This window comes from Anser cygnoides, chromosome 12 (genome assembly GCF_040182565.1).
Source record: "Anser cygnoides isolate HZ-2024a breed goose chromosome 12, Taihu_goose_T2T_genome, whole genome shotgun sequence".
In the NCBI taxonomy this organism is placed as follows: domain Eukaryota; kingdom Metazoa; phylum Chordata; class Aves; order Anseriformes; family Anatidae; genus Anser; species Anser cygnoides.
This window is the reverse complement of record NC_089884.1, coordinates 13,324,894-13,347,242: the sequence shown is the minus strand read 5'-3', so window position 1 is coordinate 13,347,242 and position 22,349 is coordinate 13,324,894. Positions and strand designations below refer to the sequence as shown.

The window sequence follows — 22,349 nt, the reverse complement described above, 5'->3', positions numbered from 1 at the left end:
GAAGAGGTGTAGGATCAGTTGAGTCTTCCAGAAGAGCAGGAGGTTGGGAAGGCTTTCCATCGTGCCGCCACCGAAATGAAGAGTTCCCTTTGTCTGTAGCCTCTCAGTTTCCCTCTTATTGAGGGAAACACGGCTAAAAGTTGTTGGAATAGCCCTTGCTCCCTGGAGAGATGCCCGTGGAGCGGAGGGGAGGCCTGCCCTGCCGGTCATGCTTGCGCTTGAATAGCCTGACATACCCCAAATTATTTCCTGTTATCAAGGGCTGTTTTTTTTTTTAAGGTGTTTAATTTTTACAAAACCAATTAGTGAACCTAAGCCGAAATTTTCTGAGCTGTGCAGTGAATTGCAAGTAACTTAAAGAGAGTCCCCAGTTGGATTGGGGACTAAATCGCTGTGGGATTTCCCTTCTCCCATGAGGGGAAACAGCTCTAGCTTGGATTTCTTTATCAGCATTATCTTTTTTTTTTTTGGCTCTTTAAGGAGGAGCTGGCCTCTCCGGTCACTCTTCAGGATATTTCAGCGTAGTTGCTGCAAGAGAGACTGTGGGGGTAAAACACCACGTGTCCAGCATGGCTTTCAGGTTCCAGATGTAGCTCTTGCACCCTAAGATTTACAGCACTCGATTCACCTCATTCATTCTCAAATCGTTTGCTTACAGCCCCACTCTCTGTTCCTAATGCTGCCTTTTGAAGGAGGGGTTGTCTTGGGAATGTGTCCGGCCGTTCAGGACGAGGAGTGCGCACCGCGTGTGATTGAAAGCTTGGTTTGTGCTCTTTTAACGCAGTGATAACGGTAATGGGGTGGGCTAACTACGCACACTTTTAGGCTTTTCCTTTCTGAACTGGGCGTTTTGTCTCGTGGCAGGCAGCGAACACGATCACGAGGTTGTGATTTACCTTCCCTGGGGATTTCTGTGCTTCTCCAAAAGCCCTGTTTGTAAGGCCAGCCTTCCCTTGAGGTGTGCGTGCCGTGGCCAGCCCTGGCTGTGTAGCTCTTGTCCCAGTTTTGTGCCGTCTCGGAGACACATTAAAACTTCAGCAGAGCACTAGGATGAGAGCATTCCCTGGAAAGCCGTGTCGTGCTCTGGGGAAGGACAGAATCGCCTTGGGAAGGCAGCTTCAGCAGCCCAGCTCAGAGCTGATGGGTGAGAACTGGGGAGAGATGTTGTGTTAACGTTCGGGGGTAGAACCGAGGCACGATCTGCTTATGGCTTTCAGCACCGCATACAATTAACACGAATCAGGGCACGTTTGGGGTCTAGGCAACTGATTCGACTCATGGAAACTAATTAAATTTAGGAGCAATAAGCTTCTAATGGCTGCTGGCCCCTCCTGCTTCGCCCTCTGGATGTTGCTGTCCTCGGACAGACCGAGCTCTGAGCCGAGGCCCCCAGAGCTGGCGGCCGAAGCTGGGGAGAGGAATTGGTTCGGCTCCATTTGGATCGACGGGACGGACGTGGTGAAGCCCTGGTGCAGGACGAGATGTCCCTCCTGGGGGCTGCCTGGAGGGGGTGGGCGCTCTGCACCTGTGGCACGCGGCTGCGTAAATGAATTCAGATTAGATGACTGGGGAGGCTAATGGAAAGTGTGCTTTAATGAACCCCGGCTAATTACTCTATTAAGTTCTTGATCAATACACAGGAGAGACCTCAAACTACTCGCAAATTTATTTTTTTTAAAATCTGCTATATATATTTTAAATTTTCTGCATATAATCAAAACAACTGGAGATGCTTGGTCTGTAGAACTCCGGTTTGCCGGGGCTTTATGTATTTGGAGGCCATCAGTACTTGAAGCTGAAGCATTAAACACTCCCAAAAACATGAACTGTGGAAGTTTTAGGGGAAATGCAGATGAAAGAATGGGTTTGAGAGAGAGCTGAGAATTGTAGGGACTGTGAATTTTTGAATGGTCTGTTATAAATATCTGAATATTGGAATAATCTGTTATAAGTATATTGAAATCTGTTTTGTGCTGTAGGCTTGGAACCTGCTTCATGTTCCTGATGTGGGCTGAAAAGGCAGAAGGTGTGTGGCTTCCTAACAGAGGGAAGAGTGCCTGGAAATATTTGCATGCGTGTATGTTGTTGAAGTGACCCATAGCAGAGCCATCGCTGGCGGTATCTCAAACTTGGTTTTCTCCATTTTCCTGCGCGTGAATTCCGTGGGACTCGGTTGGTGTTGGTTAACGCCAGGCAGGCAGCCTTGCCCTGGGGGGACAGTGCCCCGTGGTTACTTGGGTTCCTGTTAAGGAAGTTGGGATACGCCGAGGCTCTTCCCACCGAGCTAATCAGGCAGGCGCTGTTACGGGCTCGCTGTTCGCGCCTCCCCACGTGTGCGTGGACGCGGGATCGGGGAGGATAACCCAGCAGCAGCAGCGCCTCTTCGGGTTTTATTGCACGAATTCCTCGTGGTGCTTGGCTCTGCTCCTGCTGCGTGTGCTCAGCCCCTTGCAGCCCCAGGTCTCGGCCGGTGGCGGTGCTGGTGACAGCAGACGACGCAGGCACGCCGAGGCTTTGGGCACCGCTCCAAGGCTTCCCCCTTCCCGTGCTTCGAGTGGTGGCACGGGGGGTTGGGAAGAAGCGTGTTTCTTATTTAAAGAAGTGGTGGCATTAAGAGGAGCACTCTGTAAACAGGCACTGGGTTGTGCTGGCTTAGAAACGGCCACGAGCACCCAGGTCTTGCTGAAGATCCCAAACCCTCACTGGGTCCCGCTGGATTCAGCAACTGATCACTGACCAAAGAGATCCCGAGCCCCTGAGCTTTTCAGAATTGAGCCTGGCAGGCGGTTAGAGGTACGAACAGCCTTAAAGCTCTCTTGTTAGACCCCAAACATGTTCGTGAGCTTGGAAGAAGCCTGCAGAGATGTCACCTGAAGCCAGCACGGTGAGGGAGCGGAGCACGGCTGGGTCCTGCACTTCTGCAGGGAGTTGGGGGAGACTGAGGGGGTGGAATCCCCCTCGCCCCCTGTGGCGGATAACCTAACCACCCTGCTGAAAACCACGAGCTCCTCATCTTCCACTTAGCATTGTTGCTTTTGTGCCTGACTCATCTGCTTCGTTTCATGGTTTAAAAGAAAAAAATTCCCCGTTATGTCAGCAAGAGGCTGTCTGAGCGTGGCTGGAGGTGAAACAACCCACCCGCAGGTCGAGGCGCTGGGTGATACCGACAGGTGAAACGCTCCCACTGCTGGTGGGTGTGCAAGGACAAGACCCAGCCTGAGCAGGGTCCAGTGGGAGACTGCTTTTATTCTTCTAATATGGAAAACTAATAAATAATCCTCCTGCAGTTATCGCTCCTGTGCTCGCACGAGGCATGCCTGGCCCCGCGGCCACTTTGGGAAATGACCACAGCAGCGAAGGGAGCGGTCCCTTGTCATCTCCCCATTGATCTGCGACAAAAACGTGGGCATCGAGTTTGGACAGGTCTTCGCAACCACTGAGGCTTTCTGGTCGGTGCCCTTCTCACCCAGACCCTGTGCTGAAGGAGTCCCTGCTGGGCTGGGCAGCGTTATTAAAGGCTTGAAGTGTGCTGCAAAAACCCTTTGGGAAAAGGCAAAGCCCGTCTGTGGTTTCAGTGGATGCCTGGCGAGGGTCCTGCTGCATGCTCTGCTGGCAGCCCAGCGAATGTGGGGAAAAGGCCGTGGCCCTTTGGCCTTTGTAGGAGCAAAAGCGATGAGTTATTTTGCAGTAACAGCACAGGATTTTCATCATTCACTGCTTAATTTTGTGTAATTCCCTGGCCGATAACGTAATTGAATTTTGAGCTTTCCCTCTGCCTCTTGGGTGCCTGAAACCAAAGCAGGTTGTCCCACGATGGGTCGGCTCCTGGCGTTTAAACCCATTGCTGCAGGTGTTACTGAAAAGGTGGTGGCACAGCTGGCGGTCCCCAGCCCTGGGGTATCAGCGGCTGTGCTCAGAAACCTGCTTAATTAGGTGCTAAATTCGGATGTGCGGGCGTGTTGCCGTGCCAGGCTGGGTGCAAGTGGTTCACAGCCATGGCTGGGTGAAATTGAGGAACTTCGCAGCCGGCTGAGCAAAGTACTGCTCTTGGTCTTGCCACAGCTTCGCCTTCTGTGGGGCTATTTTGGGCCAAACTCTAGGTGATCTGGCTCATTCGATGAAATATATTTGCATGCCGTTTGTCCTCTGCTCCTGCAGGTTTGCGAGGAGCCTGCTGTGGCACGGCTCGCTGCCCTGCGGGCTAGTGGCTGAATGGGGATGGCCCCAAACCTTCAGCTTCTGGACCCTAAATCTGGTTCAGCTGCAGCTCCTGGAACTCGTCGTGGCACCCAACGTGCCTGCCCGGGGCTGGAGACCCCTGGGGTGGCTGAAGGGGGCGAGGGCGCTCGCTTCGTGGAGGATCTGGTGTAGCTGTGGAGAGCCGCGTGGAGCTCAGCGTCTGAGATGCGTCGAGCCTGTTGGCCTCTGGCTCTGCAATAACAACAGAAATTAAAAATACAATAAATAAGGCCCAGCCTCGTAATACCGTTGCTCTCTGCTTTTTGATCGGTGTGGTTATTTTCTAATAACTCCAAGCAATCAATCTTGGAGGCTCTGGATAAAATAAAAAATCTCCAAAAGCTGCGCTGCCTGCGATGCTCGCAGGTGAGGGAGAGCAGCACTAAATGAGGTTTATTAGGCTTGGTAACGTCAGGCCCCAAAACCTGAGCTGATGGGGCCTCTGATTCACGCGCAGCTCCCCAAGTATTTCGGTGTGTGAGGCAGCTCGAGGGGAGGGGACGTTGCAAGCTGTGCTTCCAGGTGCCTGAATTGCCCCGATGCCTTTTTTCCTTAATCCTGGTGCTGCCAGTGAGCGGGATGGGCCCGTTTAGGCTCCCTCTTCGTTATTTCCCCCACCTGGTGTGGCTCAGGTGGGCTTCTTTGCTTTGCAGGTCTCGGAGCTGGTGTGTCCCCAGGTGGATGCTCCTGGCAGCAGGGCCAGCTCCGGGGCTCCTCGCTGACCACGGATGCTGATGGAGGCCCCACGGGATGAGGAACGCTTCCCTGTCCTCCCCAGCCCCAACGGGAAGGCTGTCTGCTGTGATTTCCTGCTGACCTGTTCCTAATTAGCATGCAAATTAACTGCTCGGTGCTGGAGATTGGGCGTGCAGCAGGCTGGGAAATCCCCGGCATCTGTTGCAGCTCCAGCCAGCCCGCCTTGCCCCTGCTGCAGCGGGATGTCACCAGGCGGGGTAATTCCCCCGCCACCAAATGGCTCCTTCCTGCGCTTAAAAAGGGCCATTTTTGTGGTGGGATTGGGACGCTTCTTGCCTCTTCCAGGGGGTCGTTTGGGGTGTTGCAGGCTCACGAAGCCGCTGTCGAAGGTTTCCCGGCGGGCTGCGCTCTTCGGGGGCTTTGCAGTGGTTTGGGAAGGGACTTGGGTCTTCAGAGCAGTTTTGGGGGTGCCAGCGAGGTGAGGACATTAGCATAGTTTCCAGTGCTTGTCATCACATTTAGCTTTTCATTAAATGCTGATACACACGTATTTAGAAAGATGCTTTGTTCAACAAGCAGAGAGTTAATTCAGCAAAGGTACGGTCAGAGAGCGGGGCTGTGCCTTTGTCCTCGAGGCATCCCCTTATCCATCATCACTTGACATCTTACTTTTCCTCTTCAGCATCCCTGTGCCCCCATCCCCTACCCCAAGGACAGCAGTGGTTGATCGAGTAACGTTGTCACAAGCTGCTTAAGGTTCAATAAAACCCCGCTTGATTTTGGGGTCACAGCTTGTTTCTGGTGCCGGCAACTCAGAGAGGTTTTCTATGCAACCTGAGCAAATTTAGAATGGAAAGGATGAGGCAGGTAGATGCTCAAAAGCCCGTTTTTCCTCAAACAGCTGATGTTTGTTAGTTTTGTGGAGTTTGCTGTTAGTTTGAGCCGGTTTGGTTGCGGGCAGCACTGCTTCCTTGCATATTCGTTGTAGGAGCCTGAGGATAAGGGAAGACTTCTGAAAAGCCAGCATGAGTGGCTCTTAAACGCAGGAGAATTGTTGCAGGCTGTGCTTTGCTTTTTGAGCAGGTGGAAATCTCCCTTACAAGAATTAAACAAGAGTTAAGGCACCTTGCTGCTGGCTGCGTGCCGCTGCGCAGAGCCCCAAAGCCGCGCGCCTCCCCTGCCTCCCTGCAGGACGGCACAAAGCCTCGCTCTGCTAATCCTATCCCGCTGAAACTTTAAAGAGAAGACGGGGGAGAAGGATCAAGCCTTCAGCTCAGATAATTGACGGATTAACTCCCCTTTTCCTTATCTCCAAGGGCAGTGAGAGCCGGCTGCTGGCTGAGCCCCACCTGGCTTCCCAAGACCTCGCTGGTTCCGCTGAGGCTTCCCACGGCACCTCGCAGAGATGCCTGGCTGGGTGTTTTACGGGGTGTCCTAGTGCAAAAAGACTTATTGCCTCACTGGGGGTCAGGTCCATGTGGTGGTCTGTTCCGCCTTTAAGCGGTGCGGAGGGAAATGGGCTCCCCCAGGCGTCCCATGCCACCCTGGGGAATTGCTGCCTCTGCTTCCGGAGGGGGATCGAGCAGCAGGGGAGCCTGCTGGGCTGAGAAAAGCGGGGTTGGTGCCTGTCCCCCGAGGCTGGACAGATGTCCTTGCACCTTCCTGCAGAGCAAACCACAGCGAGTGGGTTTTGCAGAAGCGGTTTTTGTTTGGGTAGCTGCAGAGCTCCTATCCGCCTGCTGCCAGGGGCTGTGCTTGGTGCGATCCTCGCTCGGCTCGTCCTTCAGCAGCGGGGATCAGCCAAGGATGGCTCGCTGGAAAGCGTGAGAGAGGGATATATGCTTTAATAAGGCACTTTCTTCCCCGTGGAACAGCTTGGGTTTCTGGAGGCTGTGGTCTTTGAGCAGCTGGTTGCTTGAGGACGCAGACTTGTCACCGGGAGAGCAGTGCTCGCACTCCGAGAAGCGGCTTCGCGAGTTGAAATGGGCAGAAGCCTTATTTGTCTACAATTATTACTTGCAAATGTGTGAACCTGTGGGAAACTACTGCGCTAGTGCTTGTGGTGACACGCCGGGGAGCTTAGTCAGAGCAAAATAACCTCCTCGAAGCAGGTCGGGTTTGGCGCGGGGGCTCTTGTGGTTGCTGCATGCCTCCAGCAACGCCGTGCTGGCCTGCAGAGCGCTAGGATTGCAAGCTGTGGGCTCTACGTACAGCTACCAGTGTCGCTGGTAAGGAACAAATTACTATTTTTGCCTGTAGCTTTTGGTTTTGAGAACCACAGTACGTCTTAGCACAGGAAGATGTGTTGGTGAAGGCTTCAGAATAAGGCCTGAAACTTCCTGAGATTAATCTGTAACTCGCTACCTTTTTTCATCCGGTTTGCCTGCGGAATTGGCTGCTGCTCTGCCACAGCAGAATGATATTTATATATATTTATATATATTTATGTACGTGTCCATTTATTTATACGGGGGCAGGGCAGCGGCAGCTCAGGTTGTCCCGTGTCACCTTCACCACCAGCGGCTGCTGTGAGCAGCTTCGCATCTGGAAAGCAGCAAATGAGCGGCTCCCCCACCCCCAGAGGTTCTTGAGAAGCAGGGAGGGCGATTTTTATGGGTTTTGGGTTTATTCTTTGCTTGCACAGTCAACGGGTGCAGCTCATCATTCACTGGCTGTTCATTGTTGTAAAACTGCAGCTTGGGCTTTGATAAGCTTCGCCTGAATCACTTTGTTTAAACGCACCCAAAAGGACCCCAAAAGCCTCATTCCGTGGGATCTTGTCATCTTGGCCTCTCAGTGTCAAGGCTAGTTTGTTAATTTGGTAGATTATCAGTTAGAAAAATATCCTCAGGTGCCTTGGGTTGCCCCAGGGAATCTGGTAGATGCTACGTTACAGCTCCAGATGTAAACCTGAATTTACTGAATGCAATTTTGGGGGTTTCGGGAAGCCTGAAAATGCTGGTTTTTGGAATGCTTGCTCTGTGTGCGACAAAGTGAAAAATGCCGGAATGTGGCAATTCTTAACTTGCTCTTAGGCTTTTCTGTCGCTGCCTCTTGTTTCTGAGGGCACGCAGGATGGAGCTAACGTGGTGCAGTGCCCCTGGATTGCCGGAGGCAAGAGCCACGAGCTGCTCGTGCTGGTCCTGAGCCTGGCACTCGCCACGAGCTGTGTTACTGCAAAATGCAGCTGGTGGTGGTGCACCAACAGAGAAAAGACCTGGCTCTCACCACACAGGGCAGCATCTCTTCCTTCCTGCAACACCTGAGCTCAAACACTGTTGATAAAAATCCCTGTACGATGGCTTTCTATTTACTGGGGGGAAACCCCGATGGTTGCATCTCAATGCCAAATAGTCGCTGGAGAAATCGCGCTCTTGGGTTTCTTCTCCATCTGCTTCTGTTTTTCAGATGCCTCACACTCTGCTCGTGTCACACTTGGGCTCGTACCCAAACGGTGCCCGCGGAGCTCTGGATGCTCATTTTCAGCATGCGTTTTGCTGAGGCTCAGTCTCCACCAAGAAGAGCAGCGTGTGCCGCGTGGCGGAGGCAGGATCTGCTGCTCTTGTGCCAGACACGAAGGCTCCTGCCTCGCAGAGCCTCACCTGGGAACACCCAGCTTCTTCCTGCTGATGGTTAATGCCTCTAGTGCCTCTGTTCCGGGTTTTTGCCTTGAGTTGTCACGGGACAATCGTATCTTCAGCCTCTTCTCTACTCCGCGTTATATGACAGGTGTAAAAATGCCTGCATAAATTGCTTGATAATTTGGGGGTATGTGTATGGAGGCTGGCACCCAGCAGCTAATTTCTCCCTGAGCAAGACCACCTGGTCTGGTCAAGGGGATCACAGGACACCAAAAAAAAGAAATGAAATAAAAACATATATATATTTATTTTTTGGCAGTGGTGTTGACCTGTGTGTAAAGCATTCTGATCTTACCTTGGGGTTGCAAAAGCTGCACTCCACCAGCACCTTTTTCCCTATCATTTAGATAGAAATCTGCTTGCAAGGGACTTAAATGGTCACATGGGATAAAAAAACAAAAGGCGCCTATGTGAGGGCAGTGCCATCGGGTTTTCCCCTGCATGCCCCCAGGAGCTTGCTGCTGCCTTTCTAACCGTGTCGTGTGCCCGTACCGCATCGATAAGAATAGATCAGAGTCAAAATGGCAAAGAGAAAACATGAGGGAAGGTGGTTTATAGGATCTTTGTTCTACTTCGGTATAAAGGGATTTCTTAAAAGTCCTCTTCTAAGTGTTATTTGCTACCTTTATTCTGCCTGTTGGGTGGGGTGAAATGGTCTCGCTGTGTTCTGCAGCTGTCTGAGCTTTGCCATCAGCGTGCTGCGAGTACCTTGAAAACTGGGGACTGTCTGCTGTGGATTTCCATGGGGGCAGAGATTTATAGCTTCATGTTCATCCTGCAGTCACACCTGGCCTTCAGGTGGTAGGAAAACATCGCTCCAATGCGCAGCTTCAAGGGGATTGATTAATAGTGAGCAACTGTCAATGACAGCGATCTACGGACCACCACCGCTGACCGGAGAGCGGTGTTTTGTGCCGAGTGACCTCTGCTACCTGCTACGGACTTGAACTCTGAGGTTCTCTTGGGTGAAACCAAAAAATCAAGGATTTGGCGTGGAGGATCATGCTGGATGGGGACCGGGTCACTGCTTTCCCCCCGTCCCTCCTTCCCCGGTTATTTCACTCGGTAGTTATTAGCAGAGGAGCTGGAGGTGTGCTCAGGCTTTTAATTGTGGCTTGTCTTTATTCATAGCTTTTTAAGTAGGAGTTATGGAAGCGGTAATTGGAAGGATTTGTGTGCAGGTGTCTGGCTCCCCGTGTACCAGTAAGGCGTCTTTCTACTAATGCTGCTTTCCAGAAAGCTCCTGAGCTCACTTAACATCCAGTACCGACTACGTATTTTTTTTTTTTAAGCTTGCTCATCTGTGTAAAACTAGTCAGCTGTAATTTCTTCGCTTGGCCTGAGGGAAGCTGATCTGGTTGCTTACCGTGGTATCATTTTAAATCCTCCGAATTACCATCGCAGCCAGCGTTTTCAAGCAAAGCACTTGGCTGAGCGGCTCTATCTATCTATATCGCTATTGAGCCGAACAGTTCGAGCTGAAAAACCCTCGTGCATTGGGGAAGGAGCTCTCAGAAACACGCAGTGCACTGAAGGCAGCTTCCTCCGGCAGAGGAGGAGGCAGCTCCGTGCGCCTGCCTTCCTTCTCCTGGGGACCGGTCAGCTTGAACACCTACCAGCCCACGTGGGCAAGGGCAGAGCTGCAATAAAGCAGCCCCAAGCCCTTTATCAGAGGGATAAACCAAAGGAAGGCACTTCGGATCTGCAGCAAGGCTTTTGTTTGCATCTTCTGAGGGAGAGCAGAATTTTGATTTGCTGGTTTGCTGCTAGTCCCATGGAAACCTTGCCTTCGCGGTGTCTCGGAAGACTTATTCACGTTGGATTTTGTTGAACAAAATCCAAACGATTTTATCCGGGGTTAGAATAAACATTCAAGTTTGCTTTTCCTCCAGTAACACAAGGAAAACATAATGATTCATCCGGGTTAAAGTTCTGCCGCCTCTGCGCCCAGTGTCGCGATGGGCTTGTGCCGTTGAAGAAATGTTGCCCAGGCAAAAAAAAAAAAAAAAAAAAAAATAAAAAAGGGAAACAAACGCATGTAAATCAGGTTGGTTTACATCTAGACCCTTCAAACGACTCGTCGCTCGCATCCGCCTCTCCCGTGCGTTCCGCTCTCGGGTTCCTAAATAGCGCCGGGCACGATGAATCAGGCACGGGCTGGTGACTCACTGCCCTGCTGCTGCAGATGGCTCGAGCAGCCGCTTCTGGAGAGCTCCTTCCATGCGAAATGCGGCTCCCCTGGGAGAAGCCGCCAGGCAGCGGCCGCCTGCGTTCGGTGTGCTCGGTGCTGAAGGAGAGCCCGAGCGGTGAAACTCCCCGGCGGCAGCGGGGCTGGCTCCGAACTGCTGCATCAGGGCTGGGGTCTAGTACATCTCCGCCGAGCCTAACGCCAGCAGAATTCGTTTGGTAAATGCTCTCAGTGTTTATTTAACCCGGTGTTTCTTGCTTTGCAGTAAGACGCTGCACTCTGCCTCTTGGCAGGCAGGCCTGAAGCAGTCCTGCCTTTTTCACCTCGGTGGAGGCATTGACACCGCAGGTTTGCTGAAAATTTCCATCATCCCCTTGTGCACAAAGTCCAGGTGTGCGTTGCCAAAGTACAGCAAAGACTGGGTAGTAGGGGGGAAAAAATAAAGTGTTGGCCGTGCCGCGTTGCATCAACCTCCAAGAATTAAAATCCCGATCTCCGCACGGCGCTGAGCGGCTCAGCACATCCGTAGGGTCCTGAGTCAGTGCGTGCCCGGCTCGCGTGGGTGCTGGCACCTCGGTGATGTTGGGCTGGCCGAGAGCAGGGAGCACCCCTAGCAAATTGTGAATCAGCTGGCCTCGGCTTGGCTTTCTGCTTCCCTCGTTTTTCTCTCTGTGGCTCTCAGGAGAGGAGAAGCAGACGCCAGGGAAATCAATTTACCACCACGATTTGCGTCGCTCCCAGGCAGGTTGATTTAAATAAGCCAGAAGCCCAGATTTGAATAATTTCAGTCTTGCTTGAACGCTGTAGTAGTCTTTCTAGAGTTTTCTAGTCTGATTATATTATTTTGGGGCTAATTTTAGCCTTCACTGCCAAGCTTGGTGTTTTTCTTGACTAAATTGATAAGCTCTGTAATTATTTAAATGCTCGCATCTTAATGTTTCTGTCTTTTAAATAACATTTAAAAATGGTAAGGCATTATCTCCTGAATTGCTTCTCCATTCATCAAGCTGCTTTTGGATGGAAGTGGCGATTTAATTAAGCAGCAGAAGATGAGTATTGTTAAAGCAGAACCGAAATAAATACGGGATCAGAGCAGTCGCTGCACGTGGGAAAACTTCTTCGACTTGTTAGAAGTCTAGCTGTCCTGGTCACGACCTTAAGATTTGCATAAATGATTTTTCTTTTCTTTCTTAGATTAGGAAAAAAAAAAAAAGATTTTCAGTTCCTCCTCGGTGCCCTCAGGGTATGGCAGTGATGGAGAGCATGTTCTGCCCGTGTGGGTCCCCGGAGCAAAAGCCGAAGGCTCGCGGTGGCTCCGCGCTGCGCATCGCTGCCCTCAGCACCCGCAGCCCCCTGGGGCTCCCCAAAAGTCCTGCTCCTGCTCCCAGTCCTGCTCCTGCTGCCCCGGCAGCGTGCTTGCACCAGCACCCCGTGATCTGTAGGGCTGGTGGGTCTTGCCCAGCCCTGTTCCCGGCTCCGTCCCGTAGACGCTTGCTTTGGCTCCCTGACGTCGAGGAGAGGTCTCGACTCTCCTTGCTGTGTGCGCTCTGAATTTCTTGGGTTTCTTGGTGGGGTGTGCTGGCGGTAGGCAGCTCTTTGTGACCGAGGCCTCTCGTGGCTTGTCCCGGGCACTGCACAGCTCAGTGCCGCTTTCTGAAATCACCCTCTGAAGCACCGGGAAGCATGGGGAGCAGGGTTGTTTTTGGACACGCATCTCCCCGGCAGCACTCCTCGTTTGCGAGGGTCTCCGAGTGGAAGCAGGGCACCGTGCGCCTCAGGGACTCCCCGAAGATATCCTACAGGCTTCTGCGGGTGGAGGTGAGAGTCTCTCCGAAGGGGTGCCGTGGGGAGTTGCCCCTCACCGCCGCCCCAGGCCTGTTTTTGCTTACTGCCACATTCCCAGAGGAGTTTATCAAAGCCTCTCTCTGCGGCTTTGGCCTCCGTAGTGAAACAGGACGTGCTGCTTTTCAGTAACCAGAAGGCTTTCTGCCGAGAAGTTTCTTTGGGAGAGCTCGGGAATGAGTAACGGAGGAAGTCAGCTTTTTTTTCTGGCAGGGGCTGATCTCTTAAGGCGTTTTAAAATCCAAACTTCTGGCCCTTTGAAGTGGTGCCAAGGCAAGAACTGGTGTGCAGCATGGCTCTTCCCAGCTCCGTACAATACAGCGTGACAAACCTGAAAATATTTGATACGACAAATGCTTTGGGACATCCTACAAGCAATTTTACACTGCTGTCACCGTGGCCTTGGGGAGCCTCAGGTCTCCGTTGGGTTTTCCTGGTAGGTGTGTGGCACCTAGAGCTTTTCTGGTGAGTGGGTATGAAAATGAACTACTGAAAATAGCTCCAAGGGGGATCCCTTAGCTCGTCCCTGCCTCCTTCCGCACTGCGAGCTGCGACAAGAGAGGGGCTGGAGCCCTGGGCATCCCCGAGGGATCTCCACCAGGACAGCAGAGAGCTTCCCGAAGCCTTCCGAGTGGAATAGCTGGCAGGAGTTAAAATGAGCCCAGTCTGCTTCCCACCTGTTTGGGTGCTGTTTTATTTGGGGTCGGGGTGGAAGGCACGAGATGTTCCCTGCTCCGAGCAGGGGTCTTGCCCCTGGGGGTATAAATGGCAGCAGAGGTGGAAACGTTGGTGGCACCTGGAGGTCAGCGAAAGCAGTGTGTGAAACCTGGCGTGAAATAACCCGGGTCTGTGGGAGCTGGGAGCTCGGTACCGGCGGTGCAGGTGCGCACAGTGCCGTGCTTCCTCCAAAAAGCTCCTTTAAAATTGTGAATGATCAAGGTTAGAGGTTTTTGCTGACATGGGTTTGGTTTTGGCACCGACATCTCTTGGCGTTGCAGGGCATTTGGAGCGTAGCTTAACAAGTTTAACTCTTATTGCTCACTAAACGTGTAATTAAGTTACGAAGCCTCCTCATCTGTTTGGAGCTCCGGTTATCTCCGGTTTAACTTCTTTATCACACATGACTCTTGCAGGATTGCAGGATGTGTGAAAATGGCTTACTGTAGCCATCTGCTCGTTGGCACGCGCTCCAGGAAGTTTCAGCAGGTTGGAAGCATGGGTGGCTGTGCGACGGTTTGTTTTTTCTTTTTTTTTTCCTTTTTTTTTTTTTTTTTAAACAAAAGCCGTGTTGATTCTTGCCCAGGCTGCTGTATCTGCTCATGTTTCCCCAGGCTGTTCTGCAGGATCGCTCCTGGCCCTCGCCTCGGGAGGGGAAGGTCTGCAGGAGGGTGGCTCCCCCGGATCTCTCCTCGCTCCCTGCGTTGCACGGGGCTCATGCTATTTTCTGCCCCGATACCTGTGCCCTAAATTGCCTTACTGTGAGCTGCCCGTCCCAGCGGGGCGCGTTGGCACAAAGGGACTGCTGGTACCCGGGGTAAGGACGCAGCCCCCAAGTCCTTTCCGTTGAGCAGCTCCATAGCCTCCGTGTCAGAAACCCCTGGGTCATCTACCGCAGCTCGGCGGGTAGTGGTGACAAATGTTTGTTTGTGTAAGGTCAGAAAGGGGAAATTCAACACAGGCCGGACACCGCGAGCTGATTCCTAGTGCATATCCATCCGTGCCATGCTCTGTAACAGGTTACACGTGCTGCTCAGACTGCTGCCTGCCCTCTCCTTTGCGGGAAGGTGGCTGCCTTAGTTGGCATCCTTTCCTAATTGATCCATTCAATCTTCTTGCAGTCTAATCCTGCATTCACGGAGAACACCTGGGTTGCTCGGTCCACAAGCAAGCTACCTCTTTATGTTGTTGGTTTGCTCGTGCTGGTTCGTGGTGGCTCCTGCTCCGGCCGGTCCCAGGCGAGTTGTCCTCGGTGCCCGCAGGCTGCCTGAGAGATGTCTGCTCCCTCCTTTCCAACGAGAGCTTGCTGCTCCAGCCCCAAAAGAACAGTGGAAATGGCTGCTGTCATCCCCTGCCCTGCAAAGGGGTTAAAACCTGGGGATGAAGGCGCTCACGTGGCTGGCCTCAGGCTCTCCTGTTTGCATGAGCGAAGGAAAGGGAGGTCAGGTTGGTTATTAAAATGATCCGTGCGGAGTTCTCCCAAGACTTTGTTTCATCCTTGGTGGCCAGTTAGGGTTCTTACCTTGCTTATTACACACAGTCTGGTGGTGTGAATTGTTTCGGGGACTTGCTCAGGTAAGTCCATGGTACGGCTCCTTGAGCGAGCTGAGGCCAGGAGGATGGGGAAGGCGGTGCTGGTGATCTCGTCTTGTGGCAGGGCTTCACACCAGCCTTTGGAGTTCGGGGAGTTCATGGGGCTGTTGCTTGGGACTGCATGCAAGGAAGTGCTTTTTCTGTCCTAAACTAAACTGCTAAAAAGCAAGAGCCTCAAGGAGCCCACAGGGGCACGTCCCTGCTGTGAAGCCAGCTTTTGATCCTTCAGTCAGGTGCAAGTGGAGTCCTCCCTCTGTACTCTGCATGACATCCTTCTCCCTGTCGGCTTCCTGTCCCAAAGCGCCCCTGGGAGCGACGTGGTGCAGCTCCTGGTGCTGTCTGATCCTTACCTTTCCTTTATCGCCGTGGTTCCTGCTTCGCAGGCAGGTGTACTGTTCTGCAGCCCTCCTTCGGGTGGGTTCCTGGGTGAGCACAGCCCCTGGAGGGCGGCAGTGCTGGGGTGGCCGCTCCTCTTCCCCATCCTCGGACCCAGCCCTTCGGTTTGCAAGGCACAGAAGATAAAGATGCTTTTTCTTTTGCTTCTCTTAAGCCAGGAGAAGGAGGTCATTCCTCCACCGAGCCTGTCCCCGCTGCGCCTACACGACAGGAGGCGAGGACCGAGGGCTGCCGGCTCCGTCGAGCGCTGCTGCGAGCTCGAGCACTGAGCTGTGAATGTAGGCAGGGCTTGCTTAGGGTCCCGTTGAGCTTCTATTACTCTTCCCAGCAGCAATGGAAGAAATTAGACTTGTTTTTTCAGAGCTGAGGTTTGCTGCAGAGCACGAGGAAGGCGGGTATTTTAACGTCTGGTATGTTAATGTCGTCCGTTTCAGGAAAAGCTTGCCTCAGCTTCCCAAGCTAGTGCAAACCAGTCTGTTATCTTCCTGGGCTCATCTTTCCAGGAAAAAAAAAAAAGTGTGAATTTTCCATAGGTTTGAAGCAAGACTAATGAGGTTGGAGGATGCTGGAGTAACTGAGGCAGCCAAGAGGTGGTTTGGGAAAGCGCTCCCTGGCCCTCCCAAGTCCTCCTGCTGGCCGGGTGGTGGATAAGCCCTGGCCACAACGGGCTAATTGCACTGCTGACGTACAGAACTTCATGAAGAAGCTGGCCTGGACTGAAACAGCAATGCCAGTTGAGGGTATTCTGGCTGCTTTTGAAGTTTGCTTTGTCACCGAGCGATTAGGATGCGTGCAGAAAGTTAAGGCAGAGTCGCCTCCTAAGTCCCGATAGCGTTGGCTTTGGGGAGATGCTTCTCTGAAATGGTGCAGTTTGGGTGTCATCCTAATTTTTCTGTTGTGGGGACCAGTCCTGCAGTCTGAGGGTAACGAACAGGCATCTGTTAGTCTCTAAGACAAAGCCTGATATCCTCATTTTCAAGTTTATGATTACTCAGGGAGAGATGGTTTGGATGATGGCATCCTGACCAAACCGTGATTAATTACCGTGAGCCTTCAGGTGATTTCTTTGTTTTAATTCTTAACTGGAGAGGTAATTTCTGCCACTTCCTGCTATACAAAGTAAGTGCTTTAGTTAATAATGGTTGTAATTAAGGGCTTGGAAGCGTTTCTGTGCTCCCTTTTTCCCATGACTTGTGTTTGCGCTCCCTGAAGCAGCGATGGTGCAAGCGCCCTGTGGCGAGCAAACGCTTGCTTTGCGGGGCTCCCGGGCTGCCCCAGCTTCAGGGCTGGTTCTGCCTCACAGCCCTGGGGCCCTGAGCTCTCGGCAGCGGCTGGAAGAGGAGAAAGGTAGAAAGGCGACGAGTCAGGGCTGAAGGGGTCAGCAGGAGGCAGGGCGCTGCCATCAGCTCCCCCTGGAGCGCCGCCGTTTGCTCCCAAAGAGTTACCCAGGCTGGCAAATCGAGACAAGCAAGGCTGCCTTTGTCCTTGGGTTGTGTGCACGAAGGTGGTTTTTTGTTTTAACTCCGTGGCCACCTTTTCCTACAGGTGCTTTGTCAGTTTGGGAAGCTGGGCTGAGCACAAGCGTGCCCATGGCAGCTTTGTGGTGGCTGCGCAGATGCTGCTACTCGTGCCATTTGTGTTCTGCAGGGGTGGGACAGGGTTGTACCTGGTGTTCCTGTCTTTCTGGCCTGTAGATACCATAGCTCATACTGTGCAGCTTCTAACGTCTCCTACCAGTTGTGTCAAATGAACACGAGTTGATGATACGGTAGTTCCTACAAGCTTATATTGTTCTGCGTGTTAAAAGCAGCCGTGCAGCTTCTAACGTCTCCTACCAGTTGTGTCAAATGAACACGAGTTGATGATACGGTAGTTCCTACAAGCTTATATTGTTCTGCGTGTTAAAAGCAGCCGTGAACTGACGCTCCTTTTTTTTTTTTCTCCTTTCAGCCAGACAACGAAATCTCTTCAGACTGCAACCACGTAAGTACTGTTTTGTTGTATTCAGCCTTTCACTGCAGCATTCACAGCTCACATTCCCTGTTTGGCACAGGGTTTGCAGAAGGCCTCCGTCAGGACACACCTGAGTCGCTGGCCAACGGAGGAAGAGCACGTGGCGACTTCTGTAGCCCAGTATAGCCAGCATGGTCTTACTGGAGACTGCAGGAGGGAACATAAAGTGCTCCACACACTGTACTTCCGTGTCGGAGGAGGACAGCAGACGTCTCTCCCAATTTATTTCCCAATTTACGCTCGGGGGGTGGTTCCCGTGAGTTGCTGGGAGCAATACGATGCGCTCCTTCTGGGAGAGATGTGAGCGGTGCTGAATTTAAACTCTCAGTTTCAGCTGTCGAAGCCTTCTGTATTGCGTTCACAGCTGCTAAATTCTTAGACTTGCTTGGGAAATGCCATCGGGGTGTGATATTTAGAGGCAGTTTGAACCACTTGGCTAGTTTTAGAACAGATTCCCTCTCAGTGCTGTGTTTAACAGTGAGCAAACTGTTAGCCAGTTTTCAGACTATCAAGCTGACTCTTCAAATCCCAAGACTACAGGGAAAGGAAAAAAAGGTTAGAGCTGAGATTGGCGTTAGGTTTCCTTTGGCTTCTCTCCTTGGCCTTCTGTTACAGCACACCGTACCAGGATCCTTAATTGTTCAGCCATGGACATGAACAGATGAGCGCGTGCCTCAGCAGTGGTCTTTGGTTCAGGTGCTTCAGAAGCTGTATTTTGGTTTATTTTTGGAAGATAAATGCCAGGAGCAAAAGCCAGCCATGCTGTGCAACCAGGCATTTCCAGCTGTGTTTCTAACTTAACCCTTAGCCCTGTGCTGCCCGACTTCGTGGCAGCTGTAACTCCGTGTTGCGCGGGTAAAGGGCGCATCAGGCTTCTAGTTTTAGGTCTTATTTTGGAAAGAGAGGAAACTTCAGTGTTAAAACGTGCACCTGGCACTTAACCCGTATGCCAACAGAAATCCATGGTGAAAAAAATGGAAAACCAGACCACGGAGACGCAGTCTTGCTTCAGTTTTCTTTGCCTCTCTGCAGCCTTCTGGTCGTACCGCTGATCGTTTCCTGGGAGAACACTGCTGAGCTCCAAAATCTGGGTTTTCAAGCCACAAGCGTAACCTCCCTTCTGCCTGTGGGATGTTTTCCTTGGGGAACTCTGAAGTGAGATGCTCTCCAGAGCCTGAAGTTGCAAGTGCAGAGTGTATTTTGATGCTGTTGCACCTTATTTTTGCCCTTCTGGTCCTGGCTGGGAGGCATAAAGTGCTCTTTGCAAGGGCAGGCTCCCTGCTAATTCACTTCTCTCTATTAAACCTGTATGTTTACAACTTACACCCTCCAAAATAGGCTAGAATCCCGTAATTTTTATATATTTTTAAACTTTTCACAACTTCAGAGCCATGATGGGAGGTGTGGAAGATGGTGCGTTTCTAGTTCTTTGTGTTTCCACCCTCTTGGAGGCGATGCAAAAGCTGCCTTCCCTGTGTCTCAGCATGTTTCTGTGTTTCCTCGGTGCTCTGTGTACAACACTTTTCAAAATAGAAGTTTGACCAAACTATTTAGCATTTTAATTCTTGCCGTGAAAGCAGAGCATTTAAAATTAATTTTAAAAAACTGTTTATTCTTTATGTTAATTGAAAATGTTTAAATGTAACGAGTTCCTGGAGAAAACCAGATGAGCTAACAGGGCTTCTCTTGGGCAACCTCTCTGCAATTAATTTGCTGAGGTTTTGCTGCCTTTTATTTTTACTTTGTGGTGCCTGAGGAGGAGACCTGGGGTGTGTACGTGTCTGCAGAGTGGAACTTGCCCAAGATTGATTCCTGCGGGATGACCCAATGCATCCAGGCTTCTGCATGAGCTAATCTCTGGCTCCTAGAAGAAGAGTCATCCTTACCGAGCCGTCTTGCAGAGCAACCTGCAACGTATGAAACTGCTCAGCAGGAGAGAACCTATAGGGCTGCGCTATGTCTGCATCCAAAAAGCTGCCTGGGTGCAGCCCCTGGCAGAGGGAAGTGAATACGGGACCAAATGCATTGTCCCCTTCCTTTTTTGCTAGGCTTTTTAGCTTTTTCTATATGAAATCTGCTCATATTGAGGACTTTGTTTCTGTTAAAGCAGTTGTGTCAGGCAGATGAGCCATGGCACAGAGAAGTGGTGGGCTAAAGATTGCTAAATATGCAGCAGGTGGCAAGCTACAGCTTTCATTGTTTTATCCCTTCTGGTTATGAAAATATCTTCATTAAATATATTTCCTTGTAATGAGTCAGCTCATGACCTTATAGGGAGATTTCTAGCAGGCTGAATTTGTCCAAGATAAAACTATTGAGGAAATGAAAGACAAAAGTTGTTGTCAAGGAGACTTTGCACTGATCGCTGTGCTGTGGAAGGACGAAGGTACCAGTGTGGGACGTTGATGTTTGGTTCTTTTCTGAAATGAAACAGCAATTCTTCATTCTCCATGGGAAGCTCTTAAACCTTCTTTTTGTCATTTTTTTTCCCTCTCTAGCTCCTGTGGAACTACAAGCTGAACCTGACTACAGATCCGAAGTTCGAATCCGTGGCCAGAGAAGTCTGCAAGTCCACTATTGCAGAGGTAAGCCATGAGAGGCATGGCTGCTCTTGTTGCACTGAGATTTTTCTTGCCTCCTTGTGATGGAAAATCAGTGTGCCAGCAGCATTTTGGGTAAGCTCTTGTCTTATGTGCCAAATTCCTGGGAGTAATTCATGCAGCCTTCTTGCTGAAAAAGCCTGTTACCTTAGTGGTGCCGGGCAAAGGTACCAAAAAATGGAAGAAATGGTGGGCTGATGTCCCTGTTAGCAAGTGCTCAACAGCTGTAGCAGTGTTGGTGTAGCAAGGGTTCTGCTGCACTCAGCGCAAGGCTAGTTTTGGTTCTGGCTGGCTAACGGAAGGGATAGACACGTTGACATCAATCCATGAATCAACATATTTTTTTCTTCTAAGCTCAAAGCTAAATACTCCGGGGATTTTCTATTAGGAACTCCCTGTTTTTAGGGTGCACGAGGAGCTAGTCCTCTGTCTCCAGCATCAGAACACCTCAGCCCAGCTTCCAAGACCTGATCACGTCTTTCCTTGTGCTCATTTTAGAGCTCCCGTGGCCGTGCTCTAAGCCTCACAGGGGAGCTGATGGGGCGAGAATCATGCTGCCTGGCCATTAACTTGCCTTTTTGAAGTTCAGTTTGCTCTAGGTGCTGGCTCCTTTGTGGTTCCCCAGGTCCTCACATGTTTGATGGAATTGCCTTGGGATCACCTACGCTGTTCCCTTTTCTTTATAAAATTTTCAGGTAATTTAAGAGGAACACGCATAGATCTGAGAAAGTGAGGGTGCCAACAGCAGCATGGCCTCAGAAGTTCAGGAGTTGGTGTAGGTAAGGGATATGCCACTGCTGTTTCCTTGTGGCCGATTATGGCCCATTTCTCCTTCTCTTTCTGTTAGCACCAGCTGAGTTGTGGTAAGAATAGCGTGAGTGGTAAAGCATTTAGAATAAGGAAGGATCAAGGAAAAAAGCCGACACAAGAAGGCTAGAGTATTGAACACTGGAAAGAAAACAGCTTGCATGGAAGCTTTACGTTGTGTTTGGAGTTTGGTAGCTCCCAAAAGCAGACACTGCCAAATCTGTTGGATGCCACTTTTTGCAGCCATAGGAAAGATTTGTCCCTCCCTGTTTTATGTCATGTGACTACTGCAGAATTTTTACAACCAAGGCATTCTTGAAAATGCTCTTTTAACAGTCTGTGTAATTACCACTTCTGTACAGTGACAGCCTGGCACTGTAAATGGTGCCCTCTAAATCTGGGATACGTTGTCTAAAAGCAGCAGGAGAAGCACAGAACTTGAGCTGTGTATTAACCAGTAGAGTTCTGCTTAAATTGTGGTGAACGATGGCATGAATTTCAGGTATTTTACCTTTGAGTGCTTTTTATTGAAAGGAGGAAAAAAGGCTGGATAAGTAACAATCTTGTTTGATCTTCTGATACCTGATTTTGAGGCAGGTGCATAAACCATTCCGCTAATTTATGATGGAATTTCCACAGAAGTCGAACGTACAGCGGGCAGTGTACTGCTAACATACTGCCTAGTAGTATTTTTCTTTAGTTGACACTACTGGGTAGGTGTTCTCTTGTTCTGTGACTGAGCTTTGAGTCTTAGTATTGCTTTGTATCAAGAACAAAATACTACCAGAGGAGTAATTTTTAGTAAGAAGTCATTTGGGCATCGGTGACGATCCCAACTGGGTACATTCTGGAAATCCCACCTTAAATTTTATCAGCTAATCATAGATTTAATGCGAATGCCAACTTTTTTTTTTTTTTTAACTGTTGCAACGCTATGAGCTTGGGCATTAGTTTAAATCCAGAATTACAGCTGGTTGCTTTAGAAGTGGTGAGGCAATAACGCGACCACTTGGTCTGCCATGCTGCTCTGGGGCTGTTTCCAAAGCTGGGCTCTTGGCTCGCGACATCCCGAGATTAAATACGAAATGCTCTACCAGTCTACACCTGCCTTCAAATAATTTTTTTTTTAAATGTTGCATGTTTTAGCTCTTACATAGAAAAAATGGCCTCATAAACTGAGGTGGAGGCAGATCTGTTTCATTCATTGCATCTGACCCATCTGAGTCTGTCACAGGATGCCCTGAATTAATTCTTCTTCAAATAAGTGTCTTCCTAGAAATGTATCTCTGTTAAGGTTTTCAGTGTGAAGATTCCAACGAGGTGTTTGAGAGCTGAGGAAACATCTTGCTGCATCTCTTAGCGGTGCCCCTGCCAGGTATCGGAGCCTGGCTGGGGTTTGGGTTGCTGTCAGAGCTCCTTTCCGACCAGTGAGCCCTCCAGCATCTGCACAGGAACAGTCTTTGCAATCAAGTCAACCCATGTACCTATTGCTTGACAAATGCTTGCTGCTGGACTTTAATGTCTCACTGTCAAGCGTGCTGTCTGTGTCGTCATGGCTTCGATTTCCAGCATTCCCCTTAGCAGGGGATGCCAGCACTGGGCACGTATTTCGGCGTG

The 22,349-nt window shown here is 50.8% G+C and overlaps 1 protein-coding gene across 1 annotated transcript in view; it reads left to right on the top strand.

Moving 5' to 3' along the window:
- Positions 1–22,349, top strand: part of GLG1 (golgi glycoprotein 1) — a 70,430-nt gene that overhangs the window by 9,361 nt on the left and 38,720 nt on the right. The window contains exons 2-3 of the mRNA XM_067004647.1: positions 17,263–17,295; positions 19,824–19,910. Coding sequence (XP_066860748.1) covers positions 17,263–17,295; positions 19,824–19,910 — 120 coding nt within the window. The remainder of the gene's footprint in view (positions 1–17,262; positions 17,296–19,823; positions 19,911–22,349) is intronic.